Here is a 13,630-nt window from a genome sequence, read left to right on the forward strand (position 1 = left end):
TCAGAACTCAGAAAGATCCATCTTCCCCGGCCACTCATATGCTGGAATTAAAGGAACGTGACACCACCGACCCGCTTCTACTTTTTTATTTTTTGTATTTATTTTTACATGTGTGTGCGTGCCTGCGCGGGGCCATGAATATGTGTGCCACGTGCCCGCGGAGGCCAGAAGAGGGCGTCGGACTCCCTCAAACTGTAGTTATGGATGGCTGTGAGTCACCTAGTAGGTGGTGGGAACTGAACCCGGGTCTTTTGGAGGAGGAGCCAGTGCTCGCTCGTAATGGCTGAGCCATTCTCTTCAGCTCCGACCTAGAGGGTGGGCGTCTCTGGGGAGCGCGTTTGGACCCTCGCCCTTCCTTTTAATCGATCACGCGGCTTCTTGCAGTAGATTCCCTCAAGAACCCATCTCCTCCACTCTCCGTGTTTTGACTATTTGCTAACAGCTCCTGCCACTAACCGAGACTGTGAATAGCCAATGAGGTATCGGTGTGGGCGGGCCCAAGAGGAGACCTCGCTTCCGATTGGCTAGAGGTACTTAGCAAATGGCGGAGGCGCTGAGGCGTGTGCTGAATGCCGGCCGCGCGGCAGAGCCTGGAGAGGATGGCTCTGCTGGGCCGCCACTGCTGTTGCTCGGCGCTCCGCGCTCTGCGCAGACGTCGCTGTTGTTTGCAGCCGCCCTTGAGGCGGCAGGGGAAGGCCGCGGGCCCGTCCTCTTCCTGACACGAAGGCCCCTTCAGAGCCTGCCGCTCAGTACACCCGCAGCGCGAGACCATTGGCGGCTCCAGGTAACCGGAGGGCTGGACCTAACAATACGTCACCCAATAGCAGGCTAGGTTCTATATGAGTGACAGTTCGATAGGCAAATGGTAGCGTGGATCGTAGACACCTAAATCGTCATAAAGCCTATGTGGAAGTGGTGGGTGGAAGAGGCGGAGTAGGCACGAGGGACGGGACAGTGCGAGTTTAGTTAAGATTAAATGAAAGACTGTTCTGTGGTCGGGCGGCGTTGGCGAGCATGGGCATGGATGCCAAGCCACAACAAACCACAAAAAACAACAAAAAAGATTCAGGGGCTCACTCAATAGAGAACTTACCTAACATGCGCGAAGCCCTGGGGTTTTGTTTTTTCTTCTATCCCTTTAATCAAACTTGGTAATATATACCTGGGATTCTGATCGCAGGAGGTCAAAAGTGTCAGACCATCCTTGGTTGCAAAACGAGTTTGCGATCATCCTGGGCTACATGAGACCCTGTATCAAAGAAAAAAAAATTTTTTTTTTCCTTAAATAATCTTGGGCAAAGTTCTGGAGAAGAGGAGCTGGTGCTTTTTTCTGGAACTTTCCATATGGACCATGAGAGCCTCGACCAGAAAGTATAGAAGTGAGGTAGCTATAATAGGGTGTTTTGACCTTCTATATTAAATCTTTCCTTTTCCTATCTTCTAGAAGATTCGATTCCAGTACCCATCCTCAATTCAAGAGCTTCTCCAGCTTCTAGCCTCAGCCCACGAGGCCCCAGCACCTGCCCCATCCCTTCTGCTCCTGGATGGCCTGGAAGAATATCTAGCAGAGGATCCGGGTGCCCAGGAAGCTGCCTTCTTGACTGCATTGCTTCTAGATACCGCTGCCTACTTTAGCCTCCGTCTTGGAGCCAGTGGCAGCTGTGGGCTTGTGGTGGCCCTTGAAACCCAAAAAGAAGCAGATGGCGATGGCCCACATCTGGCATTACTTCAGCGGTATTTTCCTGCACAGTGCCGCCTGCAGCCAGATGCCCTAGACTTGGGACAGCATTGCTGCCTTCGAGCTAGCCTAGAGTTGGACAAGCTGAGCCCCAGAACAGAGTGGTCAGTGACTTTCTTACCCGGAGGAGAGATGAAGATAACCCCATGGCCTGCCCAGGCTTCTGAGCTCAGCCCAGATAAAAAAGATTCAAGTGCTGGAAGCCAGTTCTTAACTTTGGGGTGTGACAACCTCCCTGGTCCTGGGTTTCCCTTGGATGGGATACTTACTTCAGGGACAGGTGCAGATTCAAAGACTTGAAAAAAATGTAGGTTTTCTGTGTATAAACTAATATTGTGGTCGTGGGCTGGCAAGATGGCTCAGGAGGTCAGGGGCCTTGGCACCAAGCATGAGAACTTGACTGATTCCCAGGACCCACATGATAGAAAGACAGAACTGACTCCTGCAAGTTGTCTTCGGACCTCCACATTTGGGTAGAGGCGCACATATGCCCTCCATGCTAATAATAAATTAATAATGAAACCTTTAAGATACGTCAGAACACTGGAGCCTCCCTCTGCCCACTCACCGTTGTGAATGAGATTCAGCCATATTTCCTCTGTCAGTTCTTTTTATCTGCTGCATTTTTACCAGACAGGTTCTCTTGTAAGTCAAACTAGCCTCAAACTAGATACTTAGCTGAGGCTCCCCTTGAACTCCTGATCCTCCAGTCTCATCTCTTAAGGGTGGAGCCAATGGACTATGCATCTGTTCTTGGCTCTTGTGCATTCCATGGGTGCCTGTATCCCAGTTACCTCTGTGTGATGACTTACGTACTGTTAGGGGTCTAGTCACACACATGAGCTTGCACGTGTGTTTCGGGTGTACGGTGGGAGTGGGTTCACTGCATATAGAGTATGCATATGTCTAGCTTTCTTAGGAACAACAGTTTTTAAGTCATCAGACTGATGGTGTGCAAAACGGCCAGCTTTGGGAGGTAGAGGTAGGAGATCCCAAGTGCAGGGCTATCCTTGGCTACATAAGGAGTTGGAAGCCATGCTGGCTTACACTAGACCCTGTTTTAAAAAACCAAAATGAACCAGATGTGGTGGCACAGGCCTTTAATCCTAGCATAGAGATGGGTGGACCTGTATGTATGTGTTTAAGCCCAGCCTGGTCTACATGGCAAGTTCTAGGCCAACGAGGGCCACATAGTAAGACCCAGTCTCAAAGTCAAAAACTAGGGAATTGGAGAGAGAGAGAGAGCTCAGTGGTTAGGAATTCTCTCACTGTGACAGCTTTTGTGAATTGTCACCCATGCTAGGGTGGGCTTTGGTTATACATCTGCCTGAGTCACTTCCACTCCCATGAGGAACCCCTCACCCATATTCCTGAACATATGTGTACTTGGGTTTTCTATCTGGGCAAGTAGATGTCTGTTCGTGTCCCGCAGGAGTAGTGCCGCCAGCAGTGGATAAGGCACTAGGTTTGGAGCAGCGTGTACTGGCAGCTAGTAAAAAGTACACTGACATGATACTCTGTCTTCATGTCAAAAGATCCAAAAATTCAGTGCTAGCTGTTTACGTCCATGGGCCAGGGCCGGGCAAAGATGGGGTCTGAGGCCATGGCAGAGGACGAGTTGTAGCTTAGAACTCCTGCCTAACATGCATGAAGCTCAAGTTCAAGCCCAGCACCATGGGCTCTGGGTGTGATGGAGCCTGCCTGGAGTCCCAGCACTTGGGAGTTAAGAGTCAGGAGCATCAGGAGGTCAAGTTCACCTTCAGCTACCATGTCTCAAACAACTAAAATATGGGCCAGCAAAAGAACTCTGAGGGTTATAGTACAGTCTTTGCAGCAACCTAAAGGCAAGATGGAAGGCAGATAGGAGAGACAAACAAGCACACAGACAGCTAACCTGGAAACGGAAATAAGGCAGGAACAAGGTGCTTGGCCTCAAGATGAGAGGGTCAGCTTCCATACATGAACTGAGGCATACATGCACCCACACTCATATCATACATACATACATACATACATACATACACAAAGAAGACAAAGTCATAGTAGAAAAATCGATATATATATATTTCTATATACAGACAGATAACTCTTCATCTTAACATTGCAAGGCTGCCACTTTCTGGGCAGAGGGCCAAGATCAGCCTTGACTTAAGTATGGCCTCACCAATCCCGTTCAAGAAGTTGTAGGCTGGAGTCCTAGGAGCAGGCCACATAGCTGGGACGCAGAGGCTCCGAGTCTGGGACAAGGCTGTTCTCATAGGGGTGAGAGTAGGGGACATCAGAAGAGTCCCCGTGGACTCCCTGGGATCCCCCTGAACTGTAATCTGTTGAGATGCCAGAATCGGACACCACCAGGTACAGGTACTTCAGGTGAGGTGGAGTGGGAGGTAGCTCGGCGGGCAGAGCCCGCGGGCACAGGAGCTGAGAACTGGGGTCCAGGATGGTGTACTCGAAGCTGGAAGGCGAGGCACCCTCTGGGCTTGGCTTTGAGGCCAAGTCAGAGGGGCAGGAAGATGTTTCTGAGCCTTCATCCATAGTCACAGGGTCCATACTGTCCCCAGGCCCTGAGAGGTTCTCAGTGCATGGGCTCTGGGGCAGCAACCACTCGTCCAATACCAGGTAGGTGTCCTGGGCATGCTCACTGCCCACTGGCTCCAGTAAGGGCCCCTTGTCATCTGCCCCTGGATCCCCAGCCTGAGTCACTCCCCAGTGTCGCTCTGAGAGGACCTCTAGGTGGGCAGGTGGATCCTCAGGGAAGGAGCTGCTTGGGCTGCACCACAGACAACCATCACGCTGCAGCAGCCATAGCTGGAAAGAGAACACCTACGGGCTCAGAGGCATGGCTTCAATGTGTGGCAGCAGGCGGCCCCAGGAACAGAGAAAACAAGCAGGTCACCTACCTGGAAGTTACCCTTGTGGGTGGTGAAGAGACCCTCAAATTCACTCTCCGGGCTTGGGATGCCAGGCCAGATCTTCTGCTGCAGGGTCCTGTTGAAATCGTTAGAAACTAGTCCATGGACCTGTGACACTGGACACTCACCTGTGCCCTCTCAACCCCCCACCACCACCACCACCACAGTGACTTCCAGCATTCCTTCAGGAATGAGCAACAGCCTATGGGGAGGCCAAAGGGTAACTGGTAGTTTTGAAGGATGCATAGGAGTTTCGGTGTATGCTGCCTCACACCGAAGGATGCCTTCATCATTCCTTTCCATAGCCTGGGGATCGGATCTCCAGAACCGCCAAAATTGTGTGCGTGTTTTCCAACGAAGTAAATAAGCAAGGCCATGAAAAGCAAACAGGATGTGTACTTATGGGAAAGCCGGAAGGGTAAAGCTTTGAGTGCACTGGGAGTTACAAATACCTCAGCATGACTGGTCAGGTCATTAAAGCGACTGGCTTACATCTTTTCCATTAAACTTTCTGGTTGATTTGACAAAGTTGACGACATTGGGAAATGGAACCCCGCAAAGGAATGCAGGAAGGAGCCGTCACTAAGGTCAAGGGAACTCCAGCAGCTGCCCAAGAGTGAAGCTCAAGCGTGGGTGTTGTCTTATTGAGTTCTAGCGCTGACGCTGTGTTATCCTGGGCAAGTGCTCACCCCAATCTGAGCTTCGCTTTCTCTAGAGAGTGGGATCCCAGGGGACGGTCTAAGTTAGAGCTCAGGTAAGGGGCTCACCGACGGTGGGACAGCAGGGCCAGCACGGTCAGCAACAGCGAGATGAGGACGAGAATGAGAGACAGCGTCAAGATGAGAGGGTCCAGGTCTGGGAGGCAAGAAGGTCAGGGAGGTTTGCCTGGTGTTTGGCCCAGCTCCTCCTTCACCCCGAGGAACTGGGGCCTCACCGCTAGCGGTCAGTAGCGACGCGGGCTCAGACCAGGCGCTCCAGAATCCGCTGAAGCTCGGCTCGGCCATGCGTGCTCGAACAGCGAAGGTGTAGCGCGTCCCGCCCCGCAGGTTGCTCAGTACACACTCAGTGCGGCCTTCCAGAACCTCCACCTGGGGGCGGACGGAGCCAGGAGACAGCTAAGCAGCACACCCAGCGAGAGGGGGATGTGGGAGCTTGCACGGAGGCATCTAGTTAGCACCCTAATTATGGGAAGGGTACTTGAGGGTAAGTGCTCAATAATAGTATCAACTGTTAAGTCCTGTTCTTGGCTCAGCCAGTCAGAGAGAGGACCCCAAAGTCAGGAACTGGCCCTGGGCTGTATAAAGGCAGAGACAGACAGCTGACAGAGATGGCCTCCTTGATCTCTTTTAAGAAACTGTACCAGGTTGTGAGAGGAGCTGAGGCTCTGATGGGTTGCCCAAGAGGCACGAGCAAAGTGGGGGTGGAGGGCCTACTGTGAGCTCCAATGGTATGATGGGCCGACGATATGGCTCAGTGGACCCAAGTGGTGGGAATAGAAAGCTCACAAAAGTTGTCCTTTGACCTCTACAAGTGCACTGTGGCAAGTGTGCACCTCCCCCCTCCCAGCCCACAAATACATAAATGTAATTTTTTTAATGTCTAAATGTCAGGCAAGAGAGCAGTTTAAAAATAGCGTTGGGATGTTGGGCACTGGGAGAGCGACTTGAGGGAGTGGGGCTTTGGGCAGGACTCGGGAAAGTTGGGCAGGGCTGTTCTCTCGGCTCTCACCCTTTGTGTCCCCCCTGCCCGGATGCCTGCCGACACGTCCACCTCGTAGCGGATGTGAGTAGTCAGAGGTGCCCCAGGAGGTGGCAGCCAGCGAAGCACCACGTGGCTGCCCTCTTCTGCCCGGCGCGCCAGCAGCCCCGCGGGGGCGTCCAGGAGCACTGCAGAAAGTGAAGTGGATCGTGTCCCGTGTCCCGTCCCCGCCCCCGACCGATGTCGCTCCCATCCCTTCTCACCTACCTACTTCATTGACATGGATGATGCGGTGGTAGCGAGGAGATCCTGAGGCCTCCGTCACCCGCAGCTCCAGCGGCACAAAACTCGACGTGTCCGCAGTCGGCAGTGAACACCAGAAACGCACCGAGCCGCGGACGGTGGGGGCCTGGTGCAGGCGACATGACTTTCTTGACTCACCCCTGTGCGATCGGGAACCGGGAAGAAAAGGTTGAACAAGCAGGGAGGGCAGGAGGTGATTGGAGAGTTTCGGATTTCTTTGGTCCACATCGTGGGGACCAGAGCATTTGGACTACCACGACCAGGTAGTGTCCTAATTCCAACGTAACACCTGAGCCCATTGATGGAGAAGAATTATTCCATCTCCGGCCACCGGGGGCGACCTCCACACCACCCCCATCCCCGCCTCCGTTCCCAGAGTTTCCCACCCTTAACCTCGTTTCCAGGCCGAGGGAATCATTCCAGGCTATGACATCCAGGAAGCTCTGCTGCACCTACCCCCTCCTAAGGCCACCCAGTCCTGGGGGACTCACTCGAGCTGGTAAGAGAAGCTGTAGTTGAACCCCATCCCGGGGCTCGCCGCTTCCTCCCAGAAACACACCAAGTCTTCCAAGCGTTGGGTGAAGCACAGAAGTTCTTCGGAGCCTCGGGATGCCAGCAGGGCCGCTAGAAAAGCGGGTAGCCATGGCGGGGGTGGGGAAGGGGATCAGGGAAGTCCAGGTCTGTCTTCCACAGTCCCCTACCCTCCCTCTGGTCGCCTGTGCAGATCCGATAATTTTAGTGCCCCGCCCTCTTCTCCAAAAGGGCCTTCGAGGGGTCTTGGCAAAAGTGGCGCCTCCAGAACTCCCAAGAGTAGCGACCCCGCCTGCCTTGTTCCACCCCCCTGCGCACGCCCACTCACCCTGCATGTTGAGCAGTGCTCGCCCCGCCCTAGCGGGGGTGTGTGCACGTAGAGGACTAGGCCTCCTATCGGTTCCCGCAGGCACCCGGCTGCCTCCCGATAGCGCCAACCGTGTCCCCCGCCCCCTTCCTCCTCTTAGCAAGCAGTCCAAAGGATCTAGCACTGTCCGCCCGCCAAACTGTGTTTACAGTCATCTGCAGTGGGTCTTGTCCTGCTACTACCTGATCTGTTTCAGTCTTTGAGAGCTTGACCTTCTTCCCCAGGAGATCAGACCTAGTACTACCTTACCCCTGTGATCTCTACCATATCCCAGACTCCCTCAAAACGCAAAACAGAGCCGAATGTGTTGGCTCTTGCAGGTCATCCCAGCAACTAGGGTGGAGGCAGGAGGATCAGGAATTCAAGCTCAACTTCAGTTACATAATGAGTCTGAGGGCAGCTTTGGCTACACAGACCAAAAACCAAAAACAGTACAGGCATAGTGACACATGCCTTTAATCCTAGTAGTTCAAAACCATCCTAGAACGCCTAGTGAGATCCTGTTTCAAACAAACAAACAAACAAACAAACAAACAAACAGTCAAAACAATCTTAAGCCTTCTGCCCTGAGCATCATTCCAGGGCTCAGAGACACTGAGATCCCTCATCAAGTTCAGACACCAGTTTGGCCCTTAGGACCCCATCTGGAGGCTCAGGGGACATTTAGCCCCTGGGACTCAGGCTGAGAATTCAGGCCATAGCATTGCTCTTCTGGGACTTAATGAGGAGGCGCCCATGTACAGCTCTTACCTTTACTCTCAAACTGGGGGTCCGGGAGGCTGGGTGAAGGTGCCCAGGCTGCCCCAGCAAGTAGGAGACAGAGGGTGCCAACCCAATGCCAGAGAGGCACCCTGAGTTGGTTCATGATGCAGCCCCAGCTTCAGGAAGCTCAGGGCTCCAGCCCCCCTGTTTCGCCCCCCACCTCTCCTTCCCTTTCCCTTTCCCCTTTCCCCTAGTCCACAGCTGGGTCAGCAGCAGCTGCCGGACACAGCTGACCAGGAGCTTCTAAGTGGCAGCTCCCTCTAGGGGGCGGGCCCAGCTAGCAGTCTGGGGACAGATAAGCTACAGGCCTCCAAGGAAACAGGGGCCCTCTTGGGCACAGCCGCCTAAACCAGTGTAGGGGTGGGGCAGACAGCAGGGTTTTGTTTCGGGTGGGTTTGCTAATGTGGTCAAGGACATGTGACTTACCTTGCTTCAGCGTCTAGTCAGGGTGTCTGTGAATCTAGCGTGCCACGCAGCTGGCAAGCCACAGGAGGAAGTGAGGCTGTCACTCCAGCCGGTATCTCTTCCCCAGCCCAGTTTGAAATAAGTACCCTAAAGACAACTAGCAACTGGGTGTGTGAGTGGGATCAGGCCGTGCAGTGTGACAAACACGTGCTATGGCGTTCTCTGTTTATGAATTACACGGATTTGGGAATATGAAATATCATTTATGATTTTAAAATGTACATTTATTTGTGTGTGCGTGTGTGTGCATGCACAAATGCAGCAGGGCCCATGTGAGCAGCACAGAACAACTTTGGAAGTCAGCTCTCTCCTAGCAGGTGTGTTTCTGGAATTGAGCTTAGGTCTTCAGTATTGGCAGAAAAGTCCTTTACCTGCTGAGCCATCTCACCTGAGCCATCCCACCTGAGCCATCTCACCTGAGCCATCTCACCAGGCCTGATTTTTTTTTGAGACAGGGTCTCATTGTACCCCAAGCTGACCTCAAACTCCCTGTATAACTGAAGATGATCTTAGACTTCTGGTCCTCCTGCCTCCACTTCCTGGGTGTGGGGTTGACAGGCATGCACCACCTATGTGGTGCTGGGATGGACCCCAGAGCCTCAACTTTGCTGGGCAGGTGTGCTACCAACTCTCCAGCCCCAGGATTGTTTTGCTTTCTTCGATGCTAGGTGTCACTAAATAGCCCAGACTGTCTCGGAACTATGGCAATCCTCCTGTCTCAGGCTCCTGAGTGCTGAGATCACAGACCTGTGCTTCCTATACTTTAAAAAAAAAAAGTTGAACGGGGTATAGCTCAGTGGTGCAGCACTTGCCTAGCAGGTGGAAAGCCCTTGGTTTATCCCCAGAACCACCAAAATACAGAGATAGGTGGATACATACACACATACATACACACACATGAGTAGATACATGTATGGATACATACATACATGAATAGACATATATATGAATATATACATACACATAAAGATACATGTATGGATATGTTCATATATGCATATGGGCATAGATACACACATAGGTAGGCAGATATATAGATAAATATATACATATGTGTGTGTGTGTGTGTGATACAGTGGTTTAAATGAGAATGGCTTCTAGAGGCTCATATACTTGAATGTTTGGTTCTCAGTTGGTGGACTGTTTAAGAAGCATTAAGATGTGTGGCCCTCAGGGCTGGAGAGATAGCTCAGGGGTAAAGAGCAGTGACTGCTCTTCCAGAGGACGTGGGTTCAATTCCCAGAACCCACATGACAGCTCACAACCATCTGTAACTCAAGTTTCAGGGGATTTGACTCCCTCACACAGACATACATGCAGGCAAAACACCAATGCACATAAAATAAAAATAAATCATTGTTTAAACAAACTGCAGCCTTGTTGGATGAGGTGTGTCATTGGGAGGTTGGCTTTGAGCTTTTGAAAGCCAATGACATGCTCAGTCTCCCTTGTGCTAAGCCCTGGGATCAGATGTGAGCTCTTGGCTACTGCTCCAGCACCATGCCTGCCTGCCACCATGCTTCCCATCATGATAACGGACTCACTCTCTGAAACCGTAAGCAAGTTCCCAGTCAAGTGCTTTGTTTTATGAGCTGCCTTGATTGTGGGGTCTCTTCACAGCAATAGAACAGTAACTAAGACCCATGTATAGATATATGGATACTACATACATACATACATATACACATACACACACATACACACATACATACATACATACACACACACATACACATACATACATACACATACATACATACATACATACATACATACATACATGGATAGAGAGCCAGGGAGATGGCTCAGGGGCAGCTTATCTTGAATGACACATGTGGCACACATAAAACACATAAAATAATAAAACACGTAAAACAAAACAGCAGCAACAAAGGCAGAGGTCAGTGTGACTCTCTTCAGAAATCTGTATGGTGGAAGAACAGAACTCACACTGCAAGTTGTCCTCTGACCTCCACATGTGCACATGACATATGTGCCTACACATACAAGCACAGGCACTCATACACACAGTTTTTATTTAAAACGACAATACAAAGACACATACAGGTAAGAAGCTGGAAGTAGTAGCATACATCCGTAATCCCAGTGCTTAGGAAGCTGAGGCAGAAGGACTGCCACAAATTCAGCAACAGTCTGGACCACATCTCAAGATCCTGTCTCAAAGTCAATCAAATTGAAAGGCAGATGTCTGAGGCTGGAAAGATGGCTCAGTGGTTAAATCTTTCAGAGGACCTGGGTTGGATTCCCAGCACCTATAAGGTGCCTCACAACTGTAACTCCAGATCCAGAGATCTAGCACCCTCTTCCACCAACCATGGGCACTGAACACATGTGGTGCACGGATATACTCACAGGCAAAACGCTCAAACATGTAAGGCAACAACAAAATCAGATATCAGTGTAAGTCTTTCTCAGGAAATGCATTTTTGGAGTGTTTGTATATGCCTTAAAATTCCTTGACAGTCTGGCTATGTATCAAAGGATCAAACTCACAGGGATCTTTGTATCTCTGCCCGTCTTCCTGGCCCATGTGATTACAGCCATATGCAACCATGCCTGGCCTGGAAATGGGAATTGGGGGTTGGGGGGGACTCTTAAGCTAGTTCAAATGAGATAGCACACATCCAAATGGTCTTCAGGAAGTAATGTTCGTGGACGAGACCTGGGCTGGAGAGATGGCACAGCAGTTAAGTGCACTTACTGCTCTTGTAGCGGACCCGGTTTGAGTTTCAGCACCCATTTGGTGGCTCACAACTGTAACTCCAGTTCAACCCTCACACATAAAATAGATAAGAAATAAACAAGTAATTTAAAGCATAGCTGGGCATTGTGGCGCACACCTTTAGTCCCAGCACTTGGGAGGCAGAGGCAGGAGGATTTCTGTGAGTTTGAGGCCAGCCTGGTCTACAGAGTGAGTTCTAGGACAGCCAAGAATACACAGAGAAACCCTGTCTGCAAAGACAAAAACAAGTAAACAAAAAACAAAAGCAAAGAGAAACAAAGAAAAATTTCTCAATCAACATTATGTAACAACATGGGTCTGGGCCAGCAGGTACGAGCTCCTGCAGCCCAGCCTGATGACCTGAGTTCTATTCCTAGGACCCACATGTTGGAAGAAGCAAGTGAACTCTTGACTGGTCCTCTGACTTCCATGTGTCCTGTCAAGACATGCACCTCCTCCCTCCCCCCACTTAATAAAATAAGATTAAAATATATTTAAAAAGCATGGTGCATACTGTAACAGGCCCTCCACCCAACACATGGGCCTTCCGTATCTGCCATTAAGACAACGTACAGAACAAGAGAAATGGCTTTTCTCCTCACTCGCCAGCATTCTCTCTTCCTCCTGATAGCTCTCAAATTTACCCTGAAAGCGTGTTCCCTCCCAAACTCTGTCCTCGGATCTGAAGTTTCTCTGCCAGTTCCAGAAATGGGGTAGAACCCGAACCCGGCCAATCAGCTGGAAGTCACTGTTTTCAGGCTTGACCACATCCACCCAATGGAGCCTGCTCTAGGATGTTAGCTGGAGCAACTTGGAGAGAGGGCACCATTTCCTGCTGTGTGTGGAGCCTGGGAGATGAAAGGCTGCCCCTGCTGTCCCACAGGGAGTGAAGCTTTGAAGCCTGCAGGAGGTGCAAGTGCTCCCCAGACTTTAGAGATGGAGCAGGAAGGCACCCAACCATATGCAGTGGGTTTGGGGGCACCTTGGCCTAAATGAGATTTTGACTAAAAACAACAACAAAAGCAAACAAATAGGAAATAGTAGCTGAGGAGAGGGCTCACTGGGTAAAGTGGTTGCTGTGCAAGCATGAGGACCCGGGTCCAAATCCCCAGCACCCATCGAAAAGGCAGGATGAGGAGTTCTTACACAAAACCTCATTGCAGCGAGCTGGAAACAGGGGTCCCTGAAGCTCGCTGGCTAGCCAGCCTAGTTGAGTGTGAGTGCCAGGCTCAGTGAGAGACCCTGTCTCAAAAATAAGGTGGAGAACATCACACACACACACACACACACACACACACACACACACAGAGTGATAGAAACAAATCAAGACACCCAAGAATGTTCTTTTGTTGTTGTTTGGTTTTCTTACTTTGAATTATTTTATTTATTTTATGTATGAGTACACTGCAGCTGTCTTCAGACACATCAGAAGGGGCATCAGATTCCATCACAGATGGTTATGGGTCACCATGTGGTCGCTGGGAATTGAACTCAGAACCTTTGGAAGAGCAGCCAGTGCTCTTAACCACTGAGCCATCTCTTCAGCCCCTGTTTTGGTTTTCTTTGTATAGCCCTGGCTATCCTGGAAGTTGTCTCTGCCTCCTGAGTGCTGGGGTCAAGAATGTGTTCTTTTGGTACTAGAGCAAACCCAAATAATAGCAGGAAGTGGTAGCAATTTATTTCTGACATTACTGTCCACGTGATAGTCATTACTCTCTAAACTGTTACTGTCTACACAACAGTCATCTACATGGCAGATGTTTGGCTCCAGGGGCCCAGGCGCCTTCCCTCTTGTTGCTCAGTTATTCAGAGGATGTGACCACCCGACCATCTGGTCACCTCATGCCTTCATTCTAACCAGCAGAAAGCAGGAAATGTGGAAACGGAAGACTCACCACTTCCCTTTAAGAGTAGCCCTTGGAGCTGGGTGGTCAGTGGTGCACACCTTTAATCCCAGCCCTGGGGAGGTCTCTGAGTTCAAGGCCAGCCTGGTCTACTGAGTGAGCTCCAGGACAGCCAAGGCTACACACAGAGAAAACTTGTCTCAAACAAGACAAAATAGAGTAGTCCTTGGAACTGGCCAACTTGGCCAAGAATTAGTCATGTGACCA

The 13,630-nt window shown here is 50.8% G+C and overlaps 2 protein-coding genes across 2 annotated transcripts; one reads left to right on the plus strand and one right to left on the minus strand.

The window, feature by feature from the left end:
- The first annotated feature begins 541 nt into the window (after nt 1-541).
- On the plus strand, nt 542-2,271 carry Swsap1 (SWIM-type zinc finger 7 associated protein 1). Its single transcript, XM_028763933.1, has 2 exons — nt 542-784; nt 1,445-2,271. The coding sequence occupies exons 1-2, from the start codon at nt 542-544 to the stop codon at nt 2,036-2,038; spliced, it is 837 nt and encodes a 278-aa protein (XP_028619766.1). The 3' UTR covers nt 2,039-2,271.
- Nucleotides 2,272-3,778: 1,507 nt separating this feature from the next.
- Epor (erythropoietin receptor) lies at nt 3,779-8,556 on the minus strand. Its single transcript, XM_028763844.1, has 8 exons — nt 8,300-8,556; nt 7,143-7,275; nt 6,616-6,791; nt 6,379-6,536; nt 5,585-5,738; nt 5,418-5,505; nt 4,639-4,726; nt 3,779-4,546 (listed from the first exon to the last, which is right to left on the minus strand). Exons 1-8 carry the CDS (start codon nt 8,412-8,414, stop codon nt 3,935-3,937), a joined length of 1,524 nt encoding a protein of 507 aa, XP_028619677.1. The 5' UTR covers nt 8,415-8,556; the 3' UTR covers nt 3,779-3,934.
- Nucleotides 8,557-13,630: the final 5,074 nt, after the last annotated feature.

The sequence above is a fragment of the Grammomys surdaster genome, unplaced genomic scaffold (assembly GCF_004785775.1).
Source record: "Grammomys surdaster isolate TR1022 unplaced genomic scaffold, NIH_TR_1.0 140, whole genome shotgun sequence".
NCBI classification, from domain to species: domain Eukaryota; kingdom Metazoa; phylum Chordata; class Mammalia; order Rodentia; family Muridae; genus Grammomys; species Grammomys surdaster.